Source organism: Anneissia japonica, unplaced genomic scaffold (assembly GCF_011630105.1).
Source record: "Anneissia japonica isolate Jap-2015-1 unplaced genomic scaffold, ASM1163010v1 scaffold287829_len2072220_cov186, whole genome shotgun sequence".
In the NCBI taxonomy this organism is placed as follows: Eukaryota; Metazoa; Echinodermata; class Crinoidea; order Comatulida; family Comatulidae; genus Anneissia; species Anneissia japonica.
The window spans coordinates 972,532-987,452 of record NW_022716075.1 but is presented as its reverse complement, the minus strand read 5'-3'; the positions used below and the strand labels follow the sequence as shown (position 1 = coordinate 987,452).

Here is a 14,921-nt window from a genome sequence, read left to right as displayed (position 1 = left end):
GTATGGCCATAAAGTTAAGTCCATTAAACACAACTAAATTCCACTTGCATGTCTAATACATTTATGGGTGTTATATTGTACATGTTAATAGACAGCGTTAAGCGATCTCATGAAATGTTAAGGAGGAACATTTCGTCCTGTTTTGTTTACATATTGGTATTCCAAATTTTGTTAGTGTTGGAGCTGGTTAAGCAGTGCTCAATTTAAGTTTAAGAGGATTTCACACCCCACTTCTGACATGTCCACAATACAACGCACACACTTCTCGTATTTTTTAACTGAGATATCCTAATACAACATTTTTTTATTATTTTATTTATTTCCATCATAGCAATAAGCAAACAAAGAGAAAAAGTTCACAGCAAAAACATTGACATACACACACATGACATTGTGAGATTTCGCCACACCTACTGCGTGTTTCAGGATGATAATATAAGAATAATGGTAGGAAACCATAACTTCCATCCATAATATACCCTTTCCTGTATAAATGTTTGTAATCCAAAAGCACACTTGGATTAAAAGTTAATTTAAAAATCTCTGGCAAACCTATTCAAATTCAAAAATTACTTAGGTTACAATTGCGAAAAGCTATAGAATACTAATTATCTATATGATTCTTTGACAAAAGGAAAATTTAAATTCATTGCACCTAGGATTTCTGATACATAGCGTAGGATATTATTTTTTAAAGTCATATCAAAAGACAAAATCATATCAAAAGACAAGTACAAGACAGGGACAGAAACTGAGGTCAGGACAGAAAATACTGAGACGTTAAGTCAAAAGTGAGTCATTAGAACTTCAAATGAGTATTTCTCTATAACGTCTGCACGGTATAACACATTTTGGGCTTTGAAATGGAATTTAGTATTCCTATTCTTTTTTTATGCTTCCTTCCCTGATATGAATATGGTCCTATTTTTTGGTAAATTACGGTATTTTATTTGAGATATTTTGACTCTTCTGCAGATATTTTGATATGTTCTAGTTTCCGATTATTTCTTCAAACACCTTTTCAATGTCTTGTAATTTCCATTTATACAACATTCGAATTGTGTCTTTCCTCCCCCACCAGATCCAAAATTCTTTCAGGTTTCTTTAACATTTGATTTTTTACATTACAATTTACATTTTTTAGGCCTGCTTGGTGGTATTGTGTATCATTGTCATATCTCATTTCTTATTATACGGTTTAGAAGCTCTTTTGTATCCTTTAGAAAAGGCGAATTACATTTTGTTAATTTGCTTCATTATATATCGAGCCACAATCTTTTGTGGATATGTTTCCATTTCTTTCAGGTTAGTCGCAGTCACTTGGTCACCCTTCAGCCTGTCTAGGAACGTCACACAAACCACATCTATTCTTTGACAAAAGGAAAATTTAAATTCATTGCACCTAGGATTTCTGATACATAGCGTAGGATCTGTCTCTTATACACATCTAGATGTGTATAAGATATGCATATAATACACCTATATATACACAAATATACATATAATATACATATAATATACACATATATATACATATATATATACATAGGCCTATATATACATATTATATACATATATATTATATATATTATATATTATGTATATTATATATATATATATTATATACATTATATATATTTACAATTATGTATTAGCCTGGTTCTTAATAGGTGGTCCGTGGCCCAAATTTGGCCAGCCAGTAATTTTATTTGGCTCGTGAGTGAAAATATAATTTAAAATATTCAAAACATTAAACACATTTTCAATAAAGTAAAGACAAAATTTCAACCCCTGGGTAATGTGCACGGGATTGTTTGAAAATGAGCAAGATGATATAGGCCATTTATTTGTGAATTTTCTTTCCTTTAGTTAATCTAGTGTCAATTTTTTTATAAGTAAATGTTATTTTTACCTACAGACTTGACATGTTTCGCCTCTTGGCAAGAGGCATCGTCAAATCGTCAAAAACAAATTTCTTGTTTGTCAATGAACTATCTAATGGTAAACTTCTTCAAAACGTCGGAATAGGCCTATAAATTCTCAGCTTCTAAACACGATAGCTAGTTTTAAACTGTTATTTTTAATACTCGTGGTGGGTGATTAGACTGTTTAATTACATTACCAGTAAATTATAATAACGTATATAAGCTGCCTAGTTATTACTCCAGGATAAATAATACTCTTACTTATTTTTGGTAAAACTGATATCGAATTTCCTATCAATTTTTGAGCTCCCTCACACCGATTCCGAATTTTTGGATCGGAAAGCCTATCAGTGTGTAAGAATATGGACGCTAACGTTCAGCGTATCTGAAACTCGCTCCGAATTTTGTTTCGAATCCTATGTAAATGAAGCTTTAGAAAATTAAATGAAATATATAATTTTAGTGAGACAGCAATTCTCATACCTTGTATGCCGGTTTTTTTGCACATTGCTCCAAAGCATGGCGCTTCCATTTCAAAATTCCGGACCCCCTTCTTATAAGCGCGACGGAGGTAATCCATCTTATCCTTTTCAGAATATTCACACACGGCACCATCTAGGCGTCCTTGACCTTTAAAAACAATGTTTAACACAAAAAAAAAATGCTAGTCGGATTCAGTGGTGTAGCTAGAACATGCGAGGTACTAGCTAGCGTCCCCTCACTTAAACATCGAGCCCACCTTCGCACCAATTCCTTCAAAAATAAATTTGACTTTCATATAGGCCTATGTGTCCACATATCTGTTTAGTATCATTCAATTATGATGTTCTAGTGATTTATGTCCAAGCATAATACTGGAAAAACGCATAGCCTAGCTAATGCAATTAGGCCTATACATACCAAAACTCAATTATGTACATTCAGTGACAAGCAAACGATTCCAGCACATATTTTTAATTACAAAGCACGTTTTATTTTTGAAAAGGGAGTTTTAAAGTGATTCTCTTACGAGGTTACGTCATAATAATTTTTCGACCCTCGACCACACTACTGCGTCTTTTGAAAAACAAAAACATCCGCAGTTAAAGAAATGTGTTCGGGGACATCGGCCTTCGTCGGGAACATCCAATCCCCTCCCATCCCCTCAGGAAAATCCTGGTGCTATCCCTGGTTTCCAAGAACCGCCTTTGTAAAATAATATCTCTAATTACACATACATTCGTAAAAACCAAAAGTGCCGATTGTATTTCCTTTCACAACTTTGAAATTGTCACTCTCATGTTTGCAACCCAGCAGCGCATTCATTAGATCCTCACTCAGCTCTGTGTTTCTCTTTACCATCTTGCCTAATACAGCCTGAGAAAAAAATCAAACTGGTGAAATTGTTTCTTTAATTATAGGCCTAACATATGCAGGTATCCCACCCCCACATCTTCCATGATGAGTATATATACACAACTTTTCCCAGTATACTTTGATCTAATAGTATGAATATCAATCCAAAATAACAAGACTATAAGAGACAAAATGTAAACAATACTTTATCGTCATAAAAGGATAATTGCCTCATTTAAAATGCATATTAATCAGGATTTCTGGTAACTTGTACGTTAACTAGGCTATATAGTGTGTCTCATTGTATTATGTATTATTGCTGTTGATGCTTTAAATAAAAGCAAAAAAAAAATGGCCTTGTCATTTTCGGAGTGACATTCATACTATTTTGTAGGCCTACTAAAAGTTAGTGAACATCCAGAAATTTTTACTGTGATCTTGGCCGTATAAAATATAATTTGATGAAACATAATTGAAAAAGGTAATTAATGAAATGAAATAGACTGTTGTAAACTAAATTTTCCAAAACAAAAATATAGGGACTAATAATAACATAATAACATTTTTTCTTAAGACTGGACAAAAATTTATTGAGCTACATAAAATTAAGAGGTAATTACTTTAATGTGTTTTTGTTTTATGGTTTAAAACTCCTTCATACACCAGTTCTTATCCTCATAATTAAGGAATCTAATTGGAGCTGAACAGCTTAATGGTTAAGGTGTTGGCTTCCAGTCCCGGGGTCTTGCATTTTAATTCCTGTCACTCCCAGGCTTATTTTTTCTCACTACGAAATCATCTCCACTATCTAATAAAGAGATTTTAAATGATCATTCCATGTAATTGGCGAGTTATGTAAACATTGGGTGTTAAAGGAGCTTTTTTTAAAGTGTTGGTCAGGTACACACTGGCTCGTACTACTAATAAGCAAAATAAACTCACAAAGGTGTACACCGGTTCAAACATCTCATTGAAGGCGCCCTCTGTGACAACCACCGTACCAGGATCCACTCCAACACCTCCAGAGCTACCGATACGTATCATGACAACATCCATGCAGTTAGCATAATAAAGAAGCTTTACGATTTCGTGTAAAAGAATTGACAGTGACCCCATTCCCATCCCATGCTGTAAAAGAATAATTACCGTATAATTAAATAAATAATAATTTATTATAATGACAATGTAAATTTAACTTAATTACCAATGTTTTTTTCTTGTGTAATCTCTGCGCTCTTTTGATGATTATTTTTTATTTATTCATTTTTGTACGGAATATAGCACATCCTTTTTTTTTATTTTATTTTTTTTTTATTTTTTGTTATAATGTATTTTGTATTTTCTTGCCAGAAGAACGATATATAAAAATACTATTCTTTCTACCTCATCACATAGGAAAAGACGTAGGTATATGTCAGAACAATGCAATTTGTAAACTTTATTTGTTTACCTAAAAGAAGTTCGCCATTAAATAATCGACAGATTAATTTAGGCCTATCAACATGTGTTCGTAGGCAAAGACATGTATCTAGAGGGAAAGGAATTAAGCTCCAAACCCATTTGAGGCACACAATAGTGAAACTGCTCTACAAAACATATTCCACCTCATCATGGAGCCTAATTTGTTCAGTGATTATCTTAATGTGCAACCCTATACTTCGGTTTGCATGTACAAATTTAAAATATTATATTATTTTTATTACGATTTTTACCAGTAGTAGTAGTAGTGGTAGTGGTATTAGTTAGTAGCAGTAGTATTGATATAATTATGCTTACACTTAGCGACAGCACTGGGCCAACTTTGTACATGCAAAATCTGTCTTTATTTCTTTCTTCGCACAAGTCCACTAGTTTTTCGTCCATTTTTAGGTGGTCCTGCATCAACTCGGCGAATGCTCTCATTCGATTTACGCTGCCTCCCATGCACACAAACTAACAGATAAGAACAAATTAAAACATTTTCAAACACCTCATGTCGAGACAGAATTTGGTCCAGGTTTCAGGATGACTTATATCATTATGATCTTGCTGATAAAAAGTATATTTGATTTATATAATGTTATGCAATATCTAGGGGTCCTACATTACAACCTCTGACTGACCCTATGCTTTATTTTATTGTGTAAGTGTTATAAATTCGATAACACTTTTTACTGCGCTGTGCTTGCTTCTAGATCAGATTCATTTAATTATTTTAATTTTTACACGCCCGTTGGACAGGCTTAGCTCTAAATATATGTTACAAGGGTAATCTATTACAATAGAGCTATCAGAAAACATGCTTAAATTGTGTTACTTTTAGCTGTTCATTTACCTTAGTGTCTCCAAAAAGTTCTTGAAGATTGTCATCTTTTGAGAAACCAAGATGGTAAAGATAATCGTTCGGTTGTTCCAGAACTAGCTTATTAGGAAGCTGCCATTGTGCACTGCCACAACCTCTTTCTGACATTGTTAGAAGTTACTGATAGGTAACACTCAGATCACATTGAGCTAAAACAACAAATTGAATACGACATTGATTGGCTTTCCAAACGTTATTTTGATTGCTAATTCCTAAAATGTTGGGCCATACTAAGCCATGAAGGCTTTATTTTTTATTATTATTTTATTTATTGTTGCATTATTGTATTTATAATTCCAAACTTTGCCACTGCTTCTTTTGATTTCTTTACTTGTTCTGTGCTTGAGTTGGACATTGATCATGCCTGCCTATGGGTTGTAAGGTGCTTAAGTATGTGGGGTGCGCTTCGTACCCATGAACCCTACTAGTAATTTTTTTATTCTTGGATCGAGGCTCTAGTCGGTCCCTTGTTTCGAGCAACCGCTGCGTATGCGCACAGCCCAAGATAATAATTACGTGAATACTTTTAAAACAAAGAACATTTCATCAATTTAATGAGCTGGGAAATCTAAATAAACTTTCAGACATTGAAATAAAACATTGAATTACTCATTGTCAAATCACTTATCAAGTATAAAATGTTTATCTTAAATAATTCTGTCGTATGTTAGCAGTTTCTTTTTACCCCTTTTGTCTTCTTGCTACTCAAGATGCCCTGAAAGGTCTATTTGTCTACTAGGCCTACTTATTTTTTTCCTTTTATTTTATCTATCATAGGCATATTTCGTATATAACATTACCGTGATAGCAATTAAGAACCAATCATTAAGTGTCATCACTCGAGTGAAGCTCATCTTGAGTAGTAAGGTGCCGCCTTACCAGAACCAGAACCAGTAATATTTGGTGAATAACTGCAATTTTAATGTTTCCCAGATAGTTTCCCTCCCTCAAAGTACACTGTCACATTTCAGAAAAGATTGACGTTTGTTTAATTTTCTAGAATTTAACTAGAAAATATTTTTGATTGGAGTTAGAATCTGAGTATTGGTGTATAATCACCAAGCCCAATATGGGCGTAGGCTGTATGTCCGCGCGTTCCCGTTGGCCCGCAGAGTCAAATTAGTTCTGCTAAGTTACCGGGTTATAAAAAAAATAATATAAAAAAATACATGCATTCTCAATTCCCGTACCCAAGGCCGAAACCAGCCTACTTCCCATTACAATTCATGGCTCTATCTAATGCACTGATAAAAAAAAAATATGGCATTCTTGACTTACCTAATTTAAAGGTGGAAGGACAAGGACCACGCAACAACTGAAAGCAGTGGGATGGCCTGTTTCTGTCTCCAGCTTTCTGAGTTTTTTTTACATTTACTTTATCTGATAACTACACATGTGTATAAATAGTATGCATGTCTGGACCTAATGAGTGACTTATTGTTGTTACTTACGTTGTTTTATTTCAACAGCAGTTTTAATGTAAAAACTCGTCAACTAATATTATTGTAGTTATGTCTGTCATCTGACAAGGAAATAATAATTGGTATATATACTTATACAGTGGCATGACTTTTAACAATATCGTACAATAGGGGACAATTTGAATAATGTGCTTGAATTGTATAACATAATGCCTTGACGCGCAATCTGTATAATAATAATAGACTCGTGACTGCAACTTGCTTTGAAATAGGGCCAATACCGTGGTGAGCCGCACTCATTCTTAAAACCAGGACCGCCATCCATAGATCTCTGACAATGACAACCAAACATTATTGAGGGCGCATGATAGTAATTATTATCTTTGAAAAAAATATGGAAAAAAACTGCTACCTGCAATTTCTATGGGCCCCTGGGATCTTTCCCCTGCCCTCTCTCGGTGGCCCTGCCTAGTACCAGACTATTTGCATATTTTGTGACGGTGGGAGAGGACCATCCCCAAAAGAATCGCTGATCATTCTGGGACTTCTAAGATTAGTGTCCTTCATTCCCCTCCACTATTTGTACACAGCCTTGCAAATTTAGATTGGGGGTGGAGGGGGGAGAAAATCAGGCTTCATCCACTTTATCCAGAGTTGTCAAACTTTAAATCAGCCCTAACCATGGTTCACTGAGTTGAAGGTTTGTTTTTATTCTAGACTGCAAATCTCGATCAATCAGGCTCTTTTACATTGTTTTGGGAGGTTTTAACACACAATTATGGCTTCTTTTTTAAATTTATAAACAATTGAAATAATTTTTTTTTCTCAAATTTAGATACAAGGAGCTACATCTGGGTGGTGCTTGGCCTGCCTGGCTGGCCTGTTTGACTGGTCTCTCTCCTAATGCCAATCCACCTCCTCTGCTACCAATAATTGATATAATTTAAAAATCGCATAACAGTCAATAGCACGCTTTAAAATGATTCAGGTATTGGTCCACTCTAGAATTTGGTACACCCTTGTATTGAGTCCGCTCTTGAATTGAAAATCCTTTCTACGGCATTGGAGGTGCAAACTTATTCTGTAGCTTAATGTACGCCCAAGTAGGTACGTCACAGGGTATGGCCATAAAGTTAAGTCCATTAAACACAACTAAATTCCACTTGCATGTCTAATACATTTATGGATGTTATATTGTACATGTTAATAGACAGCGTTAAGCGATCTCATGAAATAAAGTGACCATTATTCGTCCTGTTTTGTTTACATATTGGTATTCAAAATTTTGTTAGTGTTGGAGCTGGTTAAGCAGTGCTCAATTTAACTTTAAGAGGATTTCACACCCATCTTCTGACATGTCCACAATTCAACGCACACACTTCTCGTATTTTTTAACTGAGATATCCTAATACAACATTTTTTTTATTATCTTATTTATTTCCACCATATCAATAAGCAAAGATAAAAAGTTCAAAGCAAAAACATTGACATACATACACACACATGACATTGTGAGATTTCGCCACACCTACTGCATGTTTCAGGATGATAATATAAGAATAATGGTAGGAAACCATAACTGAATGGATTTCCTGTATAAATGTTTGTAATCCAAAAGCACACTTGGATTAAAAGTTAAACAATTTAAAAATCTCTGGCAAACTATTAAAATTCAAAAATTACTTAGGTTACAATTGCGAAAAGCTATAGAATTCTAATTATCTATATGATTCTTTGACAAAAGGAAAATTTAAATTCATTGCACCTAGGATTTCTGATACATAACGTAGGATATTATTTTTTAAAGTCATATCAAAAGACAAAATCATATCAAAAGACAAGTACAAGACAGGGACAGAAACTGAGGTCAGGACAGAAAATACTGAGACGTTAAGTCAAAAGTGAATCGTTAGAACTTCAAATGAGTATTTCTCTATTACGTATGTACGGTATGACACATTTTGGGCTTTGAGAATGGCATTTAGTTTTCCTATTCTTTTTTTATGCTTCCTTCCCTGATATGAATATGGTCCTATTTTTTGGTAAATCATGTTATTTGAGATATTTTGACTCTTCTGCAGATATTTTGATATGTTCTAATTTCCGATTATTTTTTCAAACACCTTTTCAGTGTCTTGTAATTTCCATTTATACAACATTCGAATTGTGTCTTTCCACCACCAGATCCAGAATTCTTTCAGGGTTTCTTTAACATGATTTTTTACATTACAATTTACATTTTTTAGGCCTGCTTGGTGGTATTGTGTATCTTTGTCATATGTCATTTCTTATTATACGGTTTAGTAGCTCTTTTGTATCCTTCGGAAAAGGCAACATCTTCCATGATGAGTATATATACACAACTTTTCCCAGTATACTTTGATCTAATAGTATGAATATCAATCCAAAATAACAAGACTATAAGAGACAAAATGTAAACAATACTTTATCGTCATAAAAGGATAATTGCCTCATTTAAAATGCATATTAATCAGGATTTCTGGTAACTTGTACGTTAACTAGGCTATATAGTGTGTCTCATTGTATTATGTATTATTGCTGTTGATGCTTTAAATAAAAGCAAAAAAAATGGCCTTGTCATTTTCGGAGTGACATTCATACTATTTTGTAGGCCTACTAAAAGTTAGTGAACATCCAGAAATTTTTACTTTGATCTTGGCCGTATAAAATATATTTAGATGAAACATAATTGAAAAAGGTAATTAGTGAAATGAAATAGACTGTTGTAAACTAAATTTTCCAAAACAAAAATATAGGGACTAATAATAACATAATAACATTTTTTCTTAAGACTGGACAAAAATTTATTGAGCTACATAAAATTATGAGGTAATTACTTTAATGTGTTTTTGTTTTATGGTTTAAAACTCCTTCATACACCAATTCTTATCCTCATAATTAAGGAATCTAAGTGGAGCTGAACAGCTTAATGGTTAAGGTGTTGGCTTCCAGTCCCGGGGTCTTGCATTTTAATTCCTGTCTCTCCAGGCTTATTTTTTCTCACTACGAAATCATCTCCACTATCTAATAAAGAGATTTTAAATGATCATTCCATGTAATTGGAGAGTTATGTAAACATTGGGTGTTAAATGAGCTTTTTTAAAGTGTTGGTCAGGTACACACTGGCTCGTACTACTAATAAGCAAAATAAACTCACAATGGTGTACACCGGTTTAAACATCTCATTGAAGGCGCCCTCTGTGACAACCACCGTACCAGGATCCACTCCAACACCTCCAGAGCTACCGATACGTATCATGACAACATCCATGCAGTTAGCATAATAAAGAAGCTTTACGATTTCGTGTAAAAGAATTGACAGTGACCCCATTCCCATCCCATGCTGTAAAAGAATAATTACCGTATAATTAAATATATAATAATTTTTTATAATGACAATGTTAAATTTAACTTAATTACCAATGTTTTTTCTTTTGTAATTTCTGCACTCTTTTGATGATTATTTTTTATTTATTCATTTTTTGTGCGGAATATAGCACATCCTTATTGGGTGACAGTGGCTTTGCGCTTTTGCTATTCCTTCGCACTAATTTGAGTTTCTTTGTAATTAATTGCCATGTTATTAGTTTTGTCATTAGTACTGTATTTTGTTTTAATTTTTTTGTTATAATGTATTTTGTATTTTCTTGCCAGAAGAACGATATATAAAAATACTATTCTTTCTACCTCATCACATAGGAAAAGACGTAGGTCTATGTGCAGTCAGAACAATGCAATTTGTAAACGTTATTTATTTACCTAAAAGAAGTTCGCAATTAAATAATCGACAGATTAACTTTTAGGCCTATCATATGTGTTCGTAGGCAAAGACATGTATCTAGAGGGAAAGAATTTAAGCTCCAAACCCATTTGAGGCACACAATAGTGAAACTGCTTTACAAAACATATTTCACGTCATCATGGACCCTAACTTGTTCAGTGATTATCTTAATGTGCAACCCTTTACTTCGGTTTGCATGTGCAAATTAAAAATATTATATTATTTTTATTACGATTTTTACCAGTAGTAGTAGTAGTGGTAGTGGTAATAGTTAGTAGCAGTATTATTAATATAATTATGCTTACACTTAGCGACAGCACTGGGCCAACTTTGTACATGCAAAATCTGTCTTTATTTCTTTCTTCGCACAAGTCCACTAGTGTTTCGTCCATTTTTAGGTGGTCCTGCATCAACTCGGCGAATGCTCTCATTCGATTTACACTGCCTCCCATGCACACAAACTAACAGATAAGAACAAATTAAAACATTTTAAAACACCCCATGTCGAGACGGAATTTGGTCCAGGTTTCAGGATGACTTATATCATTAGGATCTTGCTGATAAAAAGTATATTTGATTTATATAATGTTATGCAATATCTAGGGGTCCTACATTACAACCTCTGACTGACCCTATGCTTTATTTCATTGTGTGTTATAAATTCGATAACCCCTTTTACTGCGCTGTGCTTGCTTCTAGATCAGATTCATTTAATTATTTTAATTTTTTACACGCCCGTTGGACAGCCTTACCTCTAAATATATGTTACAAGGGTAATCTATTACAATAGAGCTATCAGAAAACATGCTTAAATTGTGTTACTTTTAGCTGTTCATTTACCTTAGTGTCTCCAAAAAGTTCTTGAAGATTGTCATTTTTTGAGAAACCAAGATGGTAAAGATAATCGTTCGGTTGTTCCAGAACTAGCTTATTAGGAAGCTGCCATATTCCACTGCCACAACCTCTTTCTGCCATTGTTAGAAGTTACTGATAGGTAACACTCAGATCACATTGAGCTAAAACAAAAAATTGAATATGACATTGATTGGCTTACGTGAATACTTTTAAAACATTTCATCAATTTAATGAGCCGGTAAAATCTAAATAAACTTTCAGACATTGAAATAAAACATTGAATTACTCATTGTCAAATCACTTAACAAGTATAAAATGTTTAAATCTTGAATTATTCTGTCGTATGTTAGCAGTTTCTTTTTACCCCTTTTGTCTTCTTGCTACTCAAGATGCCCTGAAAGGTCTATTTGTCTACTAGGCCTAGTTATTTTTTCCTTTTATTTTATCTATCATAGGCATATTTCGTATATACCATTACCGTGATAGCAATTAAGAACCAATCATTAAGTGTCATGACCAACCTCACTCGAGTGAAGCTCATCTTGAGTAAGGTGCCGCTGTACCAGAACCAGAACCAGTTCTATTTGGTGGATAACTGCACTTTTAATGTTTCCCATATAGTTTCCCTCCCTCACAGTTTACTGTCACATTTCAGAAAAAAAATTGACGTTTATTTAATTTTCTAGAATTTAACTAGAAAATATTTTTGACTGGAGTTAGAATCTGAGTATTGGTGTATAATCACCAAGCCCAATATCGTCGCTCACATCACGAACTAACACAATTAGATTCAATTGTGTTAGTTCGTGAAATCAAAAAAGCGCGTCAAAATACGCGCTGTTGTTGTTAAGGACTTTTTGTGTAGTAAAGAATACAAAATTGCTTGACAACCAATACGCGCTAGTTTTGACGCGCTACTGTGATTTCACGAACTAACACAACCTACTTTGATTGTGTTAGTTCGTGATGTGAGCGACGATATGGGCATAGGCTGTACCGTATGCCCGCGCGTTCCCGTTGGCCCGCGGAGTCAAATTAGTTCTGCTAAGTTACAGGGTTATAAAAAAAAATAATATAAAAAAATAAATGCATTCTCAATTCCCGTACCCCAGGCCGAAACCAGCCTACTTCCCATAGCTCTATCTAATGCACTGATAAAAAAAATATATGGTCATCTTGACTTACCTAATTTAAAGGTGGAAGGACAAGGACCACGCAACAACTAAAAGCAGTGGGATGGCTGTGTTTCTGTCTCCAGCTTTCTGAGTTTTTTTACATTTACTTTATCTGATAACTACACATGTGTATAGATATTATGCATGTCTGGACCTAATGAGTTGACTTATAGTTGTCATTTGAGGCCAACAACATTTGTCATGCGATAACAATTCAATGTAGGCCTAAACTAATATTTACTTCCATGCTGTAACCACGGAACAGTTAAATTACATTAAAAAAAAATTAAAAAAAACATTTCGAACCGAAAATTAAAGGTCTTATCATAATCAACTGATAAACAATTTACAACTAGAACTAATTACGACGATCTTCTCATGGTGATCGACGTCGTATACCATGATCATACCCCCTAAATGTTATACAGAAACGATAAATGGGGACTAGGCCTATATCGCGACGATGTTTTAATATTTTGCAAATATCCTCGATAGTGGCCGGACGTTTCGCCGACACACATTTGGCCTACAGACTATCGACCGAAATACCATTTCGTCGAATCCAGTTTGCCGACAGGACGATTCGCCGACAGCCAATTTACCCGACAGACAATTTGCCCGACAGACAATTCGCCGACACTTTTTGTGAACGTATTAATGTATAGATGTGCCACCAGGTGGCATATTTAGATGATTAATTTTCGTGGCCTGACGTTTCACCGACAGACATTTGGCCTATATACTATTGACCGAAATATCATTCGCCGACACGACTTTTTGCCGACACCACATTTCACTGAATGCCAGTTTACCGACGGGACGATTTGCCGGCATTTTTTGTTAACATGTTAATGGTTGGATGTGTCACAAGTGGCATATTTAGATTATTTATTTTTCGGTCACGTGTCCAAAACCTTTCTAGTACCGAATATTGTGCACAGCTTACAGATATCAAAAGTTAAGTTATGTTCGGAGCATTGAATTTGAAACTTCCATATATTATATGTTTATAGAGCTAAAAGTTCATTAGGGCCTATAAGAATTAGTAGATCACTGTTTAAATCGTGAAAGAATTATTCTATTCTGATAACGTATTACTTTTCTTTATAATAATGGAATCGCAGTAATAATCTGGGGCGGATGCAGGGGCTGCAACGATGAGATCCCCCCCCCCCACTCCAAATTGTATTAAGAAACATTTTTTTTTATTGTGTTGTTGATTTGTACGGTACATAGTACCTGTACAATTTTTAAGGTATGAGTGCAATTTCCGGGCACATAGAGGTCAATACTTTCAAAATGTTCGCATCTCAGCCCCATCTACAGTGGGCGTGAGGTCGTGTGGACTCTCACGCACCCCTACCACCAAATCATGTATTCGCCCCAGCTGATAGTAAAGTTCTACTGTTAAAGCAATGTTGAACTACTGTTACTTAAAGGCCTATCGTACGTTGATACCGTAAAACCTCGAATTGAAGCCCTGGCTTCTATTTTTTGCCAACTTTGGATGGGCTTCTCTTTTCGATATAGGCTTCTTCTCGAGGCTAATTTTGCAAAGTAACAAGGTGGGTGGGGGAGAGGTGGGTGGGGGAGGGGTGAGCTTCTTTTCAAAATGAATGCTGTAAATTTTGTGAATACGTACTATGAAACAATAAATAAGGTCATTGTCAATCTGTATCATGGAGTGTATTTAACTGGCATTAAATCACCAAAACTACTGTATAAACCAAGCTAGTTTTCAATTTATTTTGTTTTTTGAAATTCATGTACAGTGTATACTGTCTCGAAAAAAAAAAGCCTATGCTATCTTGAAAAGAAACCCATGGGCTTTTTTCGAGGTTAATTTTACAAACTAAAGAGGGGACTTCAATTCAAGATGGGCTTCATCTCGTGATTAAGACCATTTAACTTTAAATCGAGGTTTACGGTATTTATGAAATCCCATGGTGACAATAGTAATGATAAATGATAAGTTTAAGTTTATTAGAACGTAAATATTCCACAAATCTATCTCCCAATCTACGCTTGGTTTCACCAATATACAACATTGCTTCCGAACCGATACTG

At 34.4% G+C, this 14,921-nt stretch overlaps 1 protein-coding gene across 1 annotated transcript; it reads right to left on the bottom strand.

The window, feature by feature from the left end:
* Nucleotides 1-934: 934 nt before the first annotated feature.
* LOC117109553 (uridine phosphorylase 2-like) lies at nucleotides 935-12,930 on the bottom strand. Its single transcript, XM_033251923.1, has 12 exons — nucleotides 12,865-12,930; nucleotides 11,665-11,840; nucleotides 11,130-11,285; nucleotides 10,201-10,386; nucleotides 6,880-6,988; nucleotides 5,575-5,702; nucleotides 5,037-5,192; nucleotides 4,203-4,388; nucleotides 3,143-3,281; nucleotides 2,409-2,555; nucleotides 2,318-2,320; nucleotides 935-1,364 (listed from the first exon to the last, which is right to left on the bottom strand). Exons 2-12 carry the CDS (start codon nucleotides 11,797-11,799, stop codon nucleotides 1,234-1,236), a joined length of 1,476 nt encoding a protein of 491 aa, XP_033107814.1. The 5' UTR covers nucleotides 11,800-11,840; nucleotides 12,865-12,930; the 3' UTR covers nucleotides 935-1,233.
* Nucleotides 12,931-14,921: the final 1,991 nt, after the last annotated feature.

What these genes read in the sequence shown, in the direction of transcription:
- LOC117109553 (XM_033251923.1), bottom strand. Translation starts at nt 11,799, where the DNA reads ATGGCAGAAAGAGGTTGTGGCAGTGGAATATGGCAGCTTCCTAATAAG. An exon ending in TCCTTCCACCTTTAAATTAG is followed by an intron (nt 5,703 to 6,879) that starts GTAAGTCAAGAA and finishes TAACAATGTCAG; the next exon opens with AAAGAGGTTGTGGCAGTGCA. An exon ending in TTGAACCGGTGTACACCTTT is followed by an intron (nt 3,282 to 4,202) that starts GTGAGTTTATTT and finishes TTTTTTTCTCAG; the next exon opens with GCTGTATTAGGCAAGATGGT.